Source organism: Chaetodon trifascialis, chromosome 11 (genome assembly GCF_039877785.1).
Source record: "Chaetodon trifascialis isolate fChaTrf1 chromosome 11, fChaTrf1.hap1, whole genome shotgun sequence".
NCBI lineage: Eukaryota > Metazoa > Chordata > Actinopteri > Chaetodontiformes > Chaetodontidae > Chaetodon > Chaetodon trifascialis.
In genome coordinates this window covers 11,501,350-11,517,669 of record NC_092066.1, presented here as the reverse complement: position 1 = coordinate 11,517,669, position 16,320 = coordinate 11,501,350, and the positions used below count along the sequence as shown (strand labels likewise).

At 41.4% G+C, this 16,320-nt stretch overlaps 2 protein-coding genes across 6 annotated transcripts in view; one reads left to right on the top strand and one right to left on the bottom strand.

Annotated features, from left to right (window-relative positions):
• The window catches only part of LOC139338370 (phosphatase and actin regulator 1-like), a 50,685-nt gene that overhangs the window by 2,209 nt on the left and 32,156 nt on the right, over nucleotides 1-16,320 (top strand). The window lies entirely within an intron of this gene.
• On the bottom strand, nucleotides 10,222-16,063 carry LOC139339040 (zinc finger protein 665-like). Of its 3 annotated transcripts, XM_070974470.1 has the most exons (7): nucleotides 15,917-16,063; nucleotides 15,504-15,703; nucleotides 13,888-13,989; nucleotides 13,712-13,807; nucleotides 13,465-13,575; nucleotides 12,748-12,871; nucleotides 10,222-12,642 (listed from the first exon to the last, which is right to left on the bottom strand). In XM_070974470.1, exons 1-7 carry the CDS (start codon nucleotides 15,939-15,941, stop codon nucleotides 10,376-10,378), a joined length of 2,925 nt encoding a protein of 974 aa, XP_070830571.1. In that variant the 5' UTR covers nucleotides 15,942-16,063; the 3' UTR covers nucleotides 10,222-10,375. The 3 variants fall into 3 exon arrangements, with proteins under 3 accessions (XP_070830571.1, XP_070830572.1, XP_070830573.1); XM_070974471.1 differs by lacking the exon at nucleotides 13,465-13,575 and having other exon boundaries at nucleotides 10,229-12,642; nucleotides 15,917-16,030; XM_070974472.1 differs by lacking the exons at nucleotides 10,222-12,642; nucleotides 12,748-12,871 and having other exon boundaries at nucleotides 13,344-13,575; nucleotides 15,917-16,030.

Below are 16,320 nucleotides of genomic sequence, written 5' to 3'. Positions count from 1 at the left end.
TACAACAAGCTCATACAAAGCATGAGGATGGTACGGGGGCGATTTGTACAACAGCGCTGTTGACTCACTTCCACCTGAAGAAGTGGAGCAGGATTTAGCTTGCTTATTGCCAAGGAAACCAAAAGTCTGGTGCTTGTGTGCCCAGGTGCTTAATAATGATAAATGACCAGGGCTGCCAAGGCTGCGAAACAAGAACTAAGCAATTATCTCTTCTGGACAAGACAGTGGCTTTGGTTTCTCTTTGTTCTGTTATTTTTTTCCCAGCATCATTATAATGGTTTAAAACACAGCCTAATTTTCTACATAGATCCTAAAAATGACAACATTTAGTGTGCACAGAGTGACACAAAGTCGATGTTTTTGAGGAGACTAATTCGTTGTAGAGCCACTGAACATTTTTACAACTGAATCCGTGTTTTTTTTTATCAATGAGCCGCTACTTCACAGGGAGGAAAAATACACTTTAATATCCAACACGTTATAATCAAGAGCCAGTCTGGCGCCTGCTTCAATAAGACCATTGTGTAATTCGTTTTGATGTGCGGTGAGTTTGTGATCATTTGGAGACGAGTCGAGGGTTCGAAGCCAACTCGACTGCTCAGTGTTTAAACAGCTGATGCCTCGCTTCATTCCCAGATGCTGAGACTGCGCTTAATTGGCCCATACATGGATCAGTGGCGGCTTTGGAGATGCAGTCTCTGCTGCACGTTTGACGTCTGCAGAAGCCAGGCTTGCAGCGTACAAATGGCAACTACTCTGCGGGCTTGTAATGGAATCAGAGCGCATGTATGAAACATTGCTTTATTGCATTGACCTGTTTAGCATCTGCACTAATCTAGTTTGCCCCACAGTTAAATGGCCCTGCACACAGTCACAAAGACGTAACAACATGATGGCATCAGTTACTGTGCAGCTATCAGCGGTCCTGTCACCTGTCATGAAACATTAGAGGATGCAGGTGCAGATGGATGGTTGACCTACATCACAAGTTTGATTTCAGTCATTACTGCCTCTGCGCGCGCACGCACACACACACACACACACACACACACACACACACACACACACACACACACACACACACTGAGAGATTACAGTTAGTGGAACACGAACCATCATCGTTTATCTAAGGACCTTGTCTATGGGTTTTTTAGCCAAGAGGCAGAGACGTGTGCATGTGTATTTGCGTGCACATGTCATTGTGCATGTTTGTGAGCATGACGTGTGCATGCATAGTGGTCCCTTTGTTAGTGCGATGCGCGTGTGTCGCCTGCTGACACAGCATCCGTCTCACTCGAAGAGGTTGTCTGCTTGTTTTTATTTTCCCATCATTCAGCAGCTCAACTACAGCCCCATCTGCTTTCTGTCTGCACTCTGCTGCTACACGCAAGAAACTCTCCCAATTACAGGAGCTAGCTCTTGATTTTCCGCTAACATCCTCCTACCAAGGAGACCAGACATCTTTGAGTTTCCTTACATCTCTGCTCACACACTCAGCCTAACCCTTTTTACTCTGTCTCCATCCGTTCTTTCTCTGATTCTTCTCCTTTTAGTAATACTCCTTTGTTGTTGATATAAGAGACTGACTGACTGTCTGGTGCAATTACAGTCGTGTTTTACAGTGCAGTTGTGAATACTGCACATTCAGGCATTTATATTGTGATATAACCAGGAGTTTTTCTTTTTTGCTTTTTTCATTTGTGCAACAAATGAATAAATAAAGCAGCAATCTAGGTAGATGTTCTGTAAATACAACTTGCTTCTAGCCATGCCAGAATTTTGAAGGCAGAGCTCATGAATATAATGTTTATAATCATGTGACCTATTGCATTTTTAGAATGCTGCTAATATGTTTTCTTGTGTTTTTTCCATGCACCTTGCAGCCTCAGCACACAGGTCAGCCTGTCCATAGAGGCTTAGGGTCTTCTCAGGTCTGCTCTGGAATATGAAATATTAAACACAGCACACCCACTGTACAGATGTTAATTGTGCTGAACAGCTGGATGCCATGTGCAGTGTCGAGGTGCGGGGACACCGATGGCTGGAGTGCCCACCATTATACCTGTCATGAATGCAAATAGATGAAGCTGAAGCCCAGACAAGGCTGCATTGCAGTTGTTGGAAGAGACATGATATGGGGTACTTCCCTAACAGATGTGTATACGTGTGTGTTAAAATTCAAATGTGCCTGCAAGTTTAGATGGAATACACATTTAAATGAGCACAGAGATGCAAGCAGGAACCCACAGTATATGGACATGTACATGCCCTCCCTGTATCACCATCCAATGTTCAAGTCTGGCTGCGTGTTGCTGCCACATTAAGCTAAATAAAGCTAAACTCAACTCATTCACCACCCACCACTCCCTGTTTTTCTCACTCTCTCTCTCTGCTGCTGCTGCTCTGTGTTGCAATCCCTGTGTACAGTAAGCACCGCTGTCCGAAAGAGTACGATCAATACACCCCAGATGCATGGTGGGATGGGACAAATTTCTGCTGCAGAGCTCTGTGTGCCAGCAGGGTTTACCAGAGGATTTACAGTACGTCGGAGAAACACTTCACACAGGCACTGGGACAGATTTCACTGTAGCCTCAATGTGTGCAGATATTCTGTGTTGTGTCTCACTACTCCGTTAATCATTTGGGCAATGATTTGCATGTACGCTCTTGTGGAAGAAAGTCTGGTCATATGATTCAGTTTTTGTTGGAATTCAAAAAGCAGTTAAATGTGACTACAAGGTCAAGAACAAGCAGAATTTGCAATCACAAATTCGAGCCGTCAGTTGTTTTTTCAAAGGGAAAGAGAATTTCAGATTAACTAGATGGACCGGCGCCAGTGCAGCGGCTGGTGAATTTGTAATGTTTTTAGTTGTTTGTAGCAACACTAGAGGCTATTAGCACAAATGTTTAACAAAGTGCTGATAATTAGTGGCAGGAGATTTCCACCAGCCCTCTCTCTCCCAAACGCACACACGCACATCACACGACTGACGTCTCACACCATCACATGATGCACTAACACCCCTGCATCTCAAAAGACAACCAAGCATCCATCTTCCCTACTTGGTTGCACATAGGCCCTCTTGTGCCGAAGCATCCCAGGTCTGAATAAAACATGAGTGGGAAAATCAGAGCAAGAATAGCAGTGCTATATCCAGGACCTTTACTGGATGCTCCTGCTGCATGAATGTTCAATCAACCATCAGTGTCGCCAGGCCAGAAAACCTGCCAACCTCTGTAGCAAGACGGTTCAAAGGAAACGACAGGCAGGTGTCTTCTATGAGAGCCCGCAGGAAGCTGCATCTTCCCAAAATCTCTCCCTCCTTCTTTCTCTCTGCTTTCTTTTCATCTCCCTCACTCTCTCTCTCTCTCTCTCTTTGCCACACTTGGAAGTGCGGGAAAAGCACTTGGCTGTGATGTGCTTTTCCACACGCCAGCTGAGAAATAACGCCTTTTTCAAAAGCCTCCCAAGCTGAAGAAAGCTGCATGACGATGTGCTTATGGGCCATATTTATAGTAAGTGTGGCAGCACACTGGGCAGAGAGGGGTAAAGGACCAATTATGCTTGGAGGAGAGAGCTCTGCCTGAATCGCTGTTACTCTTTAATGCTGGTTTGCCTGAATTTAAAGCAACATTCAATGAATTCTGTGGGGTTGTTGAGGAAATAAAACAAAGGAGGCAGCATGCTGTACCCAGTCTGTTGTGTGAAGGATAGGCGGGTGATATCTACAGTGACAACAAAATGTATATTCCCAGGGAGATAATGCCAGGCAGGTGGGAGACAAACGATGGACATCCATCAAGTGGATATGATGAATGTCTACAGAACAGTATTTGTTGCTGGCATCACCAGTGCAGCTCCCATAGTGCACCAGCTCTTAAGGACATTTCTGCTGAGTAAGAGACTTTACAGAGTCAGAATCCCTTCCATGCTGCTGCAAACCTGGGACTCAATTCAATCAAAGCTGCATTGCACCACTCAGCAGTCCTTCAAAATTTCCTCCCTTACGCTTCTAAACCTGGTCAGTATTTCTGTAAAGAAACCCTTTATATTAACAGCTGACGTGGTATTCCATATTTGACTATTGACACCCCTCAGTCTTTGTCAATCCTCAAATGTTTTGTCACTATATGAACCACAAATTGATAACATTTCAACTCCCAGTATAGAAAAGCATTGCCATATTTATTTGTACAATATTAAGATATCCAGAATGAGTTCACATGTTGTCATACATGAATAATCAATATGGAATAAAAATTGCTCTTTATGTTATAGTATAAACCTTATTTTGGAGTGAAGCTCTTCAAATAGGAACAGAGATGTACTGTGTATGCTCTACATTGAACATTATGGTTAATTATGCCTGCACTTTTCAGACAGTTATATAAGCCTGTATAAAAACAGACTAACAGTCTACAGAATAAATGAATAATTCTGCGGAATTAAGTGATTGAACCAAAAGGACATTTTGCTTCGATCCTAGTACTGATTTTGTAATCACATCATATAATGACTAAAATGTTGACTTTTTAAATTACAGCTTTTTAAAACTGTAAAGAAGGAAAATGTTCTTAGAAACTAGAATAACACTTAACAGTCTACTGCCAGCACATATTTAAGGATGCAGTCAGTTAAATACAGTACTGTATGTCTCTTTATATACATTTTGTGGCAACATCTGCAAATGTTCATTCTCAGAAGATCTGAATCTGTTTTAACATCTTGGTGGTAACAGTAACCACCATATATTGTAGTTATTTTTGCATTACAAATCAGTAAATATTACAATCTGCACATATAAAAGTTAATTAAATGTCCTATACACTCTGACAGACATGCAATGCAGCAAAGCATGTCAAAAGAACATTCTGTGACACATATGTGCTTTCAAACTAACTACACAAAAAAATCTAAAGGCAAACGTTTAGTTGTAGAATTTTATAATAAACTTAATTTGTATAGCGCCTTTCATACAAGAAATGCAGTTGAAAGTGTTTTACAACAAGTAAATCACAAGTGATTCCCATAAAAAAGACTTAAAATGGGGTTAGAAAATTAATGTAAAATAAGATGGGAGAATAAAATCCACTTGATCAAAACAGTAAAAATAAGATAAAATAAGGATGACAATAAAGACAATGCATAACACAAGATGGAAAATAAAACAGAAAAACAGTAATAAAATAAAGTTAAAGAAGTGCAGCAGTGCACAAGCGAGAGGCAAAGCACAGACGTTTCAGGCCTGTATCAGGAGGTCGTAGCTAGTTAAGAGCTAAAGTGAAGAGGTAAGTTTTTAGCTTTTTTTTTTTTTTTTTTTAAATATTCAACAAGCTGTTTTGCTGATATCTATAGGCAGAGTTCCAGAGCTTTGGGGCATAATGTATAAAGGCTGCATCCCCAATTTTCTCTCAGCTGTTGCTGGAAATCTCCAATAGACCAGTAGCAGATGATCACAGTGTTCTTAAAGGCAAATAGTGAAAAAAGGAGTTAGCAATGTATTTTGGTCCAGGTCCATTAAGGGCTTTGTATACAAGGAGGAGGATCTTAAAATCAATTCTGAATGTTACAGGAAGGCAGGACAGAGCAGCTAAAACTGGACTAATGTGCTTTCTCCTCGCTTGGTTTTGGTTAATATCTGAGCTGCAGAGTTTTGAATGAGCTGAAGTCTCAGTGTTGTTGTTTTTTTTTTGTCAGGAGGCCAGTATATAGTGTGTTACAGTAATCAAGTCAGCTTGATTTATAAATGGTTGTACTTTGACTTGTTTCTATGTTGGAAAAATGAAGTTTTCTTCACCTTGTTGATGTGGGACTTGAAGCTTAGATCTGAATCCAGGGTGACGTTGAGACTTGTAACTTCAGGTTTAATCCGGGAAGTTAATTTCCCCAGATTATTTAACAGCATTTCTCTTCTTGTTTTAGGGCTGACAAGTAGGATTTCAGTTTTGTCCTTTTGAAATTACTGCTCATCCATGTATTTATTGCCAAAAGACAGTCAGTGATGGAGTCTATGGCTGCAGCGTGTTTGGTTCAGCAGACATGTACAGTTGTGTGTCATCTGCGTAAATATAGAGACATACATTGTGCTCTCTGATGATGTCACCAAGTGGCAGCATGTACAGTGAGAACAGTAATGGACCGAGGCAGCTCCATGTGCAACCCCAAAAAAGATGTCATGTTTCTCAGACACATGATCTCTAAGACTAAGAGGACAAGAATTGAGAGCTTATTTTCATCAGAATTAAGTTTGAGTTGCAGAATTTAGTCTTGAGTCGCTAATTATTAGTATATTAAGTGTCAGTGTTGTGATGTTTATATAGATACAGGAAAGGATTGGAGAGAGATAAGGGCAATGTCTAAGGAAGCTAAGGTCTGTGGCTGGACCAACACAAGAGACATAGCGGTTCATGGTTGTCACCTTGACACCTGGGCCGCCAGCTTTTGAGCAAAAAGGCTTCTTTAACCTCAACCAGGCAGTTTTTATTTTCTCATAGAAGGTAAAATACTTTTATTAATATTTCTAAAAAGCTGGAACATGATGCTGGCATTTCTGTCCATGTTCTGAGAGAAAACTAGGGATTGCATGGGGTCACATCAAGAGCCATTACTGTATCAGTACCAGAAGCTGTTACACAGTTAAAATGACTCATACTGTGTGGTTTGTTGTATCATTGTCTGCGGAGAATTATTCGCTAGTAACACTTGCCATTATGACAGCAGTCATGGCTTATAAGTAACTAGAAAACTCTATAATGTGACATGTTATATAATGCTGAGCTACCTGTGCCTGAGACCAGGAGATATTAGTCTTAACTTCAGCAGAGCCAGAAGAGGCCAGAGCGGACCAAAGCTCTTTAGTTGATAGTCCACTTCATACAGTGGTGTTCATCGGGAGCGAGCAGGACTGTTGGAGGCCTCAGTCTGAGAAAAAGCCGAGTGTCTCTGCAGACGGAGACAGCCAGAAGATCCCAGAGGAGTGGCACAGTCTGCCTAGCAGGAAGTGCTGCAGAGCCTGGTGAAGATTGCTTTCATTTAGTGGGACTTTCTTCTCTTCGGATTTTCACAAGCTTGCTGTCAAGTAGTGTAATTTTATGAGCACATAACCAACCCTTATTGCCTCATAATTTGGGTTGTGTAGCACGTCCTGTCCACAGCCCTGTCAAAAGACTTGAAATAGGAAAGTATAGAGTGTTCCCTTTTCCCTCAAAGCACCTTTCATTAAGCAGGACTGATAAAAATGTCCTTGCATCCCTACTGTGCGCTTATTACAGAAATGTTCGTTTCCCCCCCAAAAGCTGCTGTCACCTTGCCTGCAACACTGTTTCTTAATTAGCAGACGAAGTGGAAGTGGAAAATCCCAAACTGACGGTTCCTCTATGTTCTGCTGAAAATCAGTCTGATGCTTGAGACATTACAAGATTACAGTCATACAGAGCAATGTCCAATGTAAAAATGTTCTGTAGTCCAAAAGACACTTTGATTTTGACAGCAGGAAATTCACAGACACATTTGTTGCATGTCACCATGTCATAGGATCTGGTCTGAGATATTACAAGTGAGTCCATTTACAGGCCCAGTACATGTAATGCAGTTTGACTCTGGCTGATGAAGCTGAGGCAGCCCCTGGAGCACCACTGCTCCCTGGTGGAGCAATGCTTTTTCTGCAGCAGTGTTCTGCTGCACAAGTGTGTGGCACTGAAACGATTTACTGGACGATCGATTAGTTGATAAACAGAAAAGTGACCATTGAACCGAGAAACTGAAGTCATTTAAGAAAGAAATGTGCATCGTTTATGATTGTACAACCCTGATTCCACACATTGGGATACGATCACCTGTTACCAATGAACCTGTTTACCTGTGGAATGTTCCAAACAGGTGTTTTTGGAGCATTCCACATAGTTAGTAGTTAGTTAGTTGCTCCTGTCACAACTTCTTTGACACATGCTGCTGCATCTAATTCAGAATAAGCTGATATTTACAAAAATCAATGAAGTCGATGAGGTAAAACAATAAATATATTGTCTTTGTACTGTTTTCAATTGAGTATCTGTCAAAAAGGTTTAGCAAAATATTTCATTCTGTTTTATTTCTGTTTTACGTAGCATCCCAACTTGTTTGGACTCTGAGATGTGTATGTACAATTTATCAGTAATAATATGTAAAGACTTGAATGCAGGACTTTTACCTGCAATGGAATATGTTTACATTGTGGTTTACTTACTTAAAGGATTGGTATCTTCCATCTAGCTTAAAGCTGCTTCAGGGATTGGCAGAAGTTCACATGCAGTCTGAAATTTCAATGGAAAAGCATTAAACTTGATTGTGCATGAAACACTCTAGGGAGGTATGGGCAAAGGTTCATAAAATCCACAAGATCTCACATTACAGACGGCAATATGCCTCACTGGGTTAAACCCAGAAGTAAAAATAGGGAAACAAACAGTATTTTGGAGAAGATGGTTAGACAATGGAACACACACAATAAGCAATCTCTATAAAGATGGCACATTTAATCATTTGCTGAATTAGCCCAGGAATACAATTTGCATGACAAGGGTGATTTTTGGAGGTACCTGCAGATTAGACATCGCTTAATGAAGAAGTGTCAGCCAAATAATACCAACAATCCAATAGTTGATTATATCCAAAGTCCACGTAACCATAAAGCATCAACATTTTATACTAATTCAATTTATTTAACCAGCAGCTCATGTGACAATTTGAGGATAATTTGGCAGAGAGACCCTGACTGTCAGATTGATGAAGATACATGGAGACGGACTGTAACTGACAATGGTAAATATATTAAGGATATCAGGGGTAAATTCATTCAATATAAAATTCTACACCGGTACTACTGGACACCATGTAGGCTTTTCAGGGTAGGACTAATAAGTGCCTACACATGCTGGAAATGCAAGACAGAGGTGGGCACATTCATACATCTCGTATGGGAATGTCCTATGGTCAACCCATTTTGGCAAAGTGTAATGAAATTCTTGGAGGCACGGGTAGGAATATCCCTGCCAGTATCTCCACGTTTATGCCTTTTGGAGATAAAACAAAAACTCCAAAACTGATCAGAAGCGTTCATTCAGTTCTGATGGTTGGGACAACCTCAGCTGCCACAATTATTCTGAGATACTGGAAGGCACCTACTATCCCAACATTTAATAAGTGGAAAGCTGTGATGAGTGAAACAGCATCATGTGAGATTATGTTGACAAGGGGCAAGCTGGAATTATTTTATGGACTATTTGACTGCTAACGAGTGGGCTAAATGTAAATCTCTTACTAAGGAGCCTCTGTACTTTTCTTTTTCTTTGAACACCTAACCAATTTGTTACTTTGAAGTCTGACCCTCCTTCGAATGTAAGATGTACTATGAGTTATGTACCATGTGGTCCTAAATAAAAACTTGATCGTGCATGGAGCCCATTTCAGAAACTTGAATCTCCTTAATCAAATTGTTTGCAACACTTAAAGGCTTTTTTTCTGGCAGGCTGATACTCCCATGTAGGGCTGCAATTACTTCTTATTTCCATTTTCCAATAATCTAACCATTATTTTTTCATTTCATCAATTGTTTGCATGGTCTATAAGCATCAGGACGCAATGAAGAAATGTTTTTCCATGATGACATTTTGTCTGACAAACAGTCCAAACCCAAAGATTCAGTTTAGAAAAATAGAGAACCACAATGATCAGAAAATCCTCACAGTTAAGAAGCTAACCCCACACACTGTATGAATGTACATTTTTGCTTGAAAAAAAAAATAAAATAAAATTAATCAATTATCAGAATAATTGTCTATTAATTCCCCGTTGACAAATTGTTTCAGCTCCACTCACATGCGTGCAAAGCCAAGCCCCTGTTCAGAGATTATAAGAAAAGCACTCATTTTGTGTCTCCCGGGTTTATTTAAGCAAGTCACAGCAGACGTCACAGCATTATATAGCCCTTTGAGTGTTTCAGCAGTTGTTCTAACAGTCTGCGCTATAACTGTCAGATTGGATTAACCCAAAATTACCCAAATTGTGGAGTCTGCCTCCTCCTACTTCTATCAGACAGCCTTGAGCTTCTTGTAGCCTTCAGGGAAACCTTGTAGACATGAGCAGACTTTAGAGAAGACTTTGATTTGACACACTCCGTGAGGACCGGGGACTGCTTCTAATCTCAGTGAATGAAAATCATTCAACATATCAGACAAAATGTTGTGAGTTATTTGCATATTTTAATTATAAAAGCCATCATGAATATGCAGCATTGAGACACACCTGATGACAGAACTTATAATATGCACTGTGCAGTGGCAGATTGAAGTACGACACATAAATGAAGAGCAGTTTTAATGCACTAACAGCATGGGGTCACAGACAAGCCTTTTCTCTGTGCTCTCGAAGGCGAGTTTTTCTCGTGAACGTCTTGCCGCACCTCGGACACGTGAAGGGCCGCTCTCCCGTGTGAACCATCATGTGCCTTAACAGCTCATTGTTTAATCTAAAGGCCTTGCTGCAAACCTCGCACACGAACGGCCGCAGCCGGATATGTTTGGCTCTGCGGTGGGCCATCAAATGGGACCTCCTCTTGTAACACACACCGCAGTCGTCACACTTGAACGGCCTTTCCTCTGTATGTTGAACCATGTGAAGCTTGAGCTGAGCTGCACTCGGCCAGCCTTTCCCGCAGGTGTCGCAGAGGTACGGCTCTTGCCCCGAGTGCTTGTACAAATGCCACTTCAGGTAGGTTTTCTGATAGAATTTCTTCCCACACACTGGGCACGGGTAACCACCTGTGTGCCTCACCATATGCGCTTTCAGACAGTCTCTTGTACTGAACTGTTTCCCACAGAAGGAACAAACACTAGGCTGCCGTTCTTTGTGCTTGCTCTGGTGCATAATCAGATGAGCGACACATTTGAAGCTCTTCCCGCACGTTTCACAAATATGCGGTGTTGCACTCGCAGTATGTACTTTCTCGTGATAATCTAGTCCTGGCTTTGTGTAACATTTGTTGCAGGCAGCGCACTGGTATAATTTTTTGTTTTGCTGATGTCGAACCAACTCGCACAGCCTCACAAATGTTCTCTTGCACAAAGGACAGGGGTATGAGCCTCGAACTTTGTGTGACTTGGAATAATGTCTTTTCATGAGGACGATTTTGGAAAAGTTCTTCTCACACATGGTGCACTTGATGGCGCGAGCTTTTGTCTGGGGTCCATCTGCATGGTTTGCAGACACTGGAGTTTTTACACTTTCAGAACTGGTATTGTCAGCTGACCGGAAATTACACCCACTGATGACGAAATGCTTCATGCTTGTTCGCTTTTTCCTTCGAGGAGCTCCTTTGGCACATTTGCTCTGGTGCTTCTCGAAGCTCTTGTAATAAGTAAAACCCTGGCCACATTCCTGACACATCAGATTTGACTTACACGGCTGCATAGCAGGTGCATCTGTGATTGCTGGGACCTGATCTGTATCACCTGAAATGACAGGATTCTCCTGATTACTTTCCTTTACGCTGCTCAAGGAATTGTCCTGTGAAAGCTTGCTTGAAGCTCTGCATTTACCCTCCTGATGTGTCTCACAGTCTTCATGGCTGTCAAAGTCTTTCCCACAATAAGAACAAAGGTAAGGACCCTGCTCAGCGTGGCATCTCATGTGCCTCATCAAGTCAGTCGATCGGGTGAATATCTTCCGACATATGGAGCACTGTTTGGCACGACTGCTTCTTTTACATGATTGCTTTTGAGGTGAGGGCGAAGACGCTGATTCCTGGGGTACAGGAACATTTGAAGGCCCAGTTTCAGGATCACCGGTAGGAGACTCTTTGGTCTTATCAACAGGGTTTGGTGTGGAGTGATGAGCTAAGCTTGTGGAACACTGTTGGTCTGTCTTTGCTTGTCGTTTACTTCTGACCATGCAAGTCCTCTGGTGTTTGTCAAAGTTCTTTTGGTAAGTGAAAACCCTGCCGCAAACATGACAAACAAGACTATAATCGTCATTAGACCAATTCAAGTTCGGAAGACGGCTCAAATTTGACGGGTTATGTGTTGTGACACTTGGCGATGGCGGAAGCTCAGCTGCATTTCTAGAAGCATTAGTCTTTGGTCTAGGATGTAGATGTATCATCTCAAAGAAGCTACTCTGGCTCACAGGGTTTGACTGACTCGTTCTGTTTGTAAAGCAAACACTATGGGTAGTCTTATGCTTCTTCAGTTTGTTTAGGGAACCAAAATCTTGGCCGCAAATAAGACACTTGAAGATTTTTGAGGATGTCCTACTGTCAGTTTTCAAATGGCGAAACCACTTGTTGCCCACGCCATCGTCATCAGTAGACTCACTTTCGTCAAAAGGTTGAAGGATCACTTCAACAGAGGCTCCCTGGTCTTCGGTCAGATCGTCGTGATGCTGCTCCCCATTTCTTCCTACATTCCTCAACAATTCTGAATTTGTCTCCTTAAAGTTTTCCTCTTCCTCCTTTATTGACTCAATGTCAGCTAAGCTGTCTCCGTGCCAATCCTCTGAGACACACGGGGATCCAGATTTGATAAGTGCATCTCCTTCTTCACTGTCCATATGTGGTAGGTGATAGGACAGACTGGAAAGGATGCAATCAGCAGCAGTGGGAGACAAAACTAGAAAAAAGAGACACAAACTGTGTTTTCAGACACCAACACTGAAGAAAAATGAACAATACAACAGTCAATCAGGAATAGTGTGAAAACTCCCTTGCGTGCTACCTTGTGGTACATTGAGCCCATGATGTTTGTGATGCTGAATGAGTGTATGCAGGGGCTCAGGTTGATTCATGAAGTCCACACACTCTTTCAAGACAGAAGGGGAGAGACTGAGCCAAAGGGAAGTCTTGAAATGGAGCAGAGCAGTTCAAATTAATATCAGATATTATCACATTCAAACTCCGCTGCGCATTTCAGGAATCATACATTTTGTTCATTTCCTTGTGTGCTTTTGCATCAGTTAATGCTTTTCTAAATATCCATGCATGTCTGTCGACATCTCAAAAAGAAGGGAAAACTAGTGGAAACCACAGATAAATGCATTGATGCACATGTGATAACAAATAACTGAAGGCAGGAAAACTAATAGCCACTGGATATCTCACATCTAATATAAAGCTGATTCCACACACGGTTTTACGGGTTTTGCAGCTTATAAAACTAACTTGCAACCCTTGAAAGCACTGGAGTTTTGTTGAATTTTCTACGTATGAGCAGAGCATATCAGAGGAGTGTAAAGCTACAACGAACATGCTCTGTAGAGAATAGGTAGGCCGGAATAACAGCATGAACATTTAATTACGTCTGTGCGAAACAACAAACACACTGCTGACATACTGAATATTTCATAGATGCAGTTGTACACCTGAAGCTGTTAAAAAATGATCATTTCTTTATTTCTTATACTTATCCCAGGATTATTTTTTGCAGTGCACGTACTTGTTCAAGGTTTGGAACGGGCAGCAGATTCTGCAGATTGAAGAGGAACTTTCTCATTAGAGCCTGTAGGGCTGCGTCATATTTAGGACCAAACACTGTTGGGAAGATTTTCTAAGATAACAAGAAAGGTATTCATTACAAAGCACTGAGAGGCCAGCACAGGTCAATAAAAAGACATTTAACCAACAAAAAATACAATCAAAGCATGTATAACAACAACATAGGATATAGAAAAAAACCAACTCACCTGATAAAAGATATCCCTCTGGCACTGATCATCCACTAGAGTGTGAACAAGCTCCAGGAAGTTTGTCACTGATGCTTCTACCTCAGAACTGGAAGTCTTACAAAAGCGAATAAAAAAAAGAATGAATCAAATGAGAATGACACAAAGAGCGATGGAGGTTTAACAAGAGCACCAACCTCCTTATCCTGGTTTGTAATGTAGGCGTTTATTCTGCTCAGATGAGGCTGGACGGCCTGTGGGCTGGCAAAACCATCATTGCGGCACAACTCTAGCACCACCTGGTGGCGAAACGAGATGGAACCATTTGGTGGTTTTGTCAACTTTTGTGAGGTGGAGGTGTGGTTCCAAGTGGCATCATCTGACCAATAGTACCATACATAAAGAATGCATGGGCAGAAGAGGAGTCTGTGCGTGGTGAGGTCAACATGCTTAAACTCACCTGATTTATTGAACTGAATGGTCTGAAATTAACACTTAGCCCCAGTTTCATTTCCTCATATATTCCAAATGTGCATAACACAAAATATTAGAGGTGAGTGATATGGCCCTAAAATAATACCACGACATTTCAGGGTATTTCTGCAGTGAATAAATTCTCGATATGACAAAATACTGAAAAATATTTCAATACTAATTTCAAGAACACCCAATTGCAACAACATAAGTGGTAGTCAGCATAAATGCAGCAGTTTGCCTTGAAATACTCAACACAAACTAAACAAAAATGATCACATTAAGTTTTAGTTTTGGTTTAGAACTCAAAACAGCTGTCAGACAAGCAGCGCTGGACAAAGCATTCAGATCATTAGCCTAAAAGTAGAAAAATTGTAATTATCTTCATTATGAGTAACAGTACTATCAGTAGTAAAAGTACCTCTTATACAGAATGACCCCTGTCTGTGTAATAGCAGTATTTTACCATGACTAAAGCATACTGTACAGCATTTTATTGTTATAGCTGGTGGAGGTGGAGCTAATTTTAGCAACTTTGATACAATTCACCTTATTTTAAGTTTTTATTTTAATTGTCTTTTCCTGCAGTAACTGTAGCTGTCAGATCAATTAAGTGGAGTAAAAAACAAAAACAATATTTCCCTTTAAAATGTAGCGAGGTCACAGACGTATTGTTCTGGTTTTGGGGCTGAGTTGAGTCTGTTTCCTGCTTTATTTTGATGCTTACTCTCCTCATGGGACATGTTTGGCTTCACTTCCTGTGTTTGTGTGTTTTCACGCCTTTGTGATTGTTCAGTTTCACCTGACGCTCATTAGCCTTCCCTCCCTTGTGTATTTAATCCTGTGTTTTCCCCCTCACTTCTTCCCAGTTTATCTTAGTTCCTTGTGTGTCTAGCCTTGTAGCTGCTTCCTTGTGTTGTTAGCACCTCGTGAATTTCCTGGTGTTTATTCCCCATTGATTTGGGGATTTACTTCCACTGGACTCTTTATTGGACTTTGTTCTTGCCTGCTCTCTTTCGTGTTCGTATGTCTGTTTGGGCTGCCTTACCTGGTTTTGACCTGTGTCTTCCTCATCATCCTGCAGGCCTCTTTAAACTTTTGGACACTGGTGATAATAAATTCATTGATCTGTTTCTACTCTGCCTCTAGCGCCTGTGTTCAGACCCTACCTTTTGAATTCCTTGTTTCCCTGTATGCACAAGTATAACAACTATAAAGTCCAATTTCCCAAAGTACTGTACTGGAGTAATGTACTTAGTTACATTCCATCACTAGCATATCTGGTAGATTGCAGAAGTTTTTAGCAGACTTATTAAGTCATCCACTACCTGACTGTTACCTTTGCACGTAGACCCATCACTAGCTGGACTCTCTCTGTGTACGTGAGTAGTTCAGGGACCGTTTCCAGCACCGTGCTAACGAACTCCTCCAGCAGACCATAGTACATCACAGCCCCCTGCTTCACGATTCCCCACAAAGCCGCAGACACAAGCTGCAGAGGGGGGACGATAAGACGGAGAGAGGAAAGGGGAAGGAAGCCTGAGGGAGACAAATGTTAACACTGTCAGGTTTCAGCACAGAGACGGCTGTTTTTGTCTTTGAGTTACAATAAATGACCATTTAATAGTGCTGCACATTTTGCGTTAACATTAGCCTTAAGTTACCCTAAACATCACATAACGCAATCTTATCAACCGTTAGGACAAGTTTGGGCTGAATGGAGGTCGGTTTAGTTGAGTGTCAAACACTCACCATGGTCCATTGACATCGTGCTCATTTTGGCGTTATGGACACCATCATTTTAGCATTTGAAGCAGGCTATTCGCTACAATCACAGCAACACGACAACATCCGACTGTGGAACATGGAAGCTACGTGCGACGTATCGCGCTTCTCTTTGGGATATTTTTTTTCCAAACGACGCGTTACGTCGTTACGCACAAACGTGCCAGGCAGCGGCATGTTTCATAAGGCTTTTTTTTTTTTTTTAAATAACGTACGGTTCTCTTAATAATATTCATGGCATTTTTACAGCAACAAAGGCAGGGTCGTGGACACAATTTTGTCCTTATTTTGTCTCCATAGGTAACATTCACATTCGGTTTTGTGAAGAAAGAGGCACGTTTACTGTCCAGTGTTATAAATTTGTCACTAAA

Excerpts from the sequence above, each read along its gene's own strand:
- LOC139339040 (XM_070974470.1), bottom strand. The coding sequence starts at position 15,941 with ATGAGCACGATGTCAATGGACCATG. Across the intron at positions 15,704-15,916 it reads CACGATGTCAATGGACCATG|GCTTCCTTCCCCTTTCCTCT; the intron begins GTGAGTGTTTGA and ends TGTCTCCCTCAG. Across the intron at positions 13,576-13,711 it reads AGAGGGATATCTTTTATCAG|AAAATCTTCCCAACAGTGTT; the intron begins GTGAGTTGGTTT and ends TTGTTATCTTAG.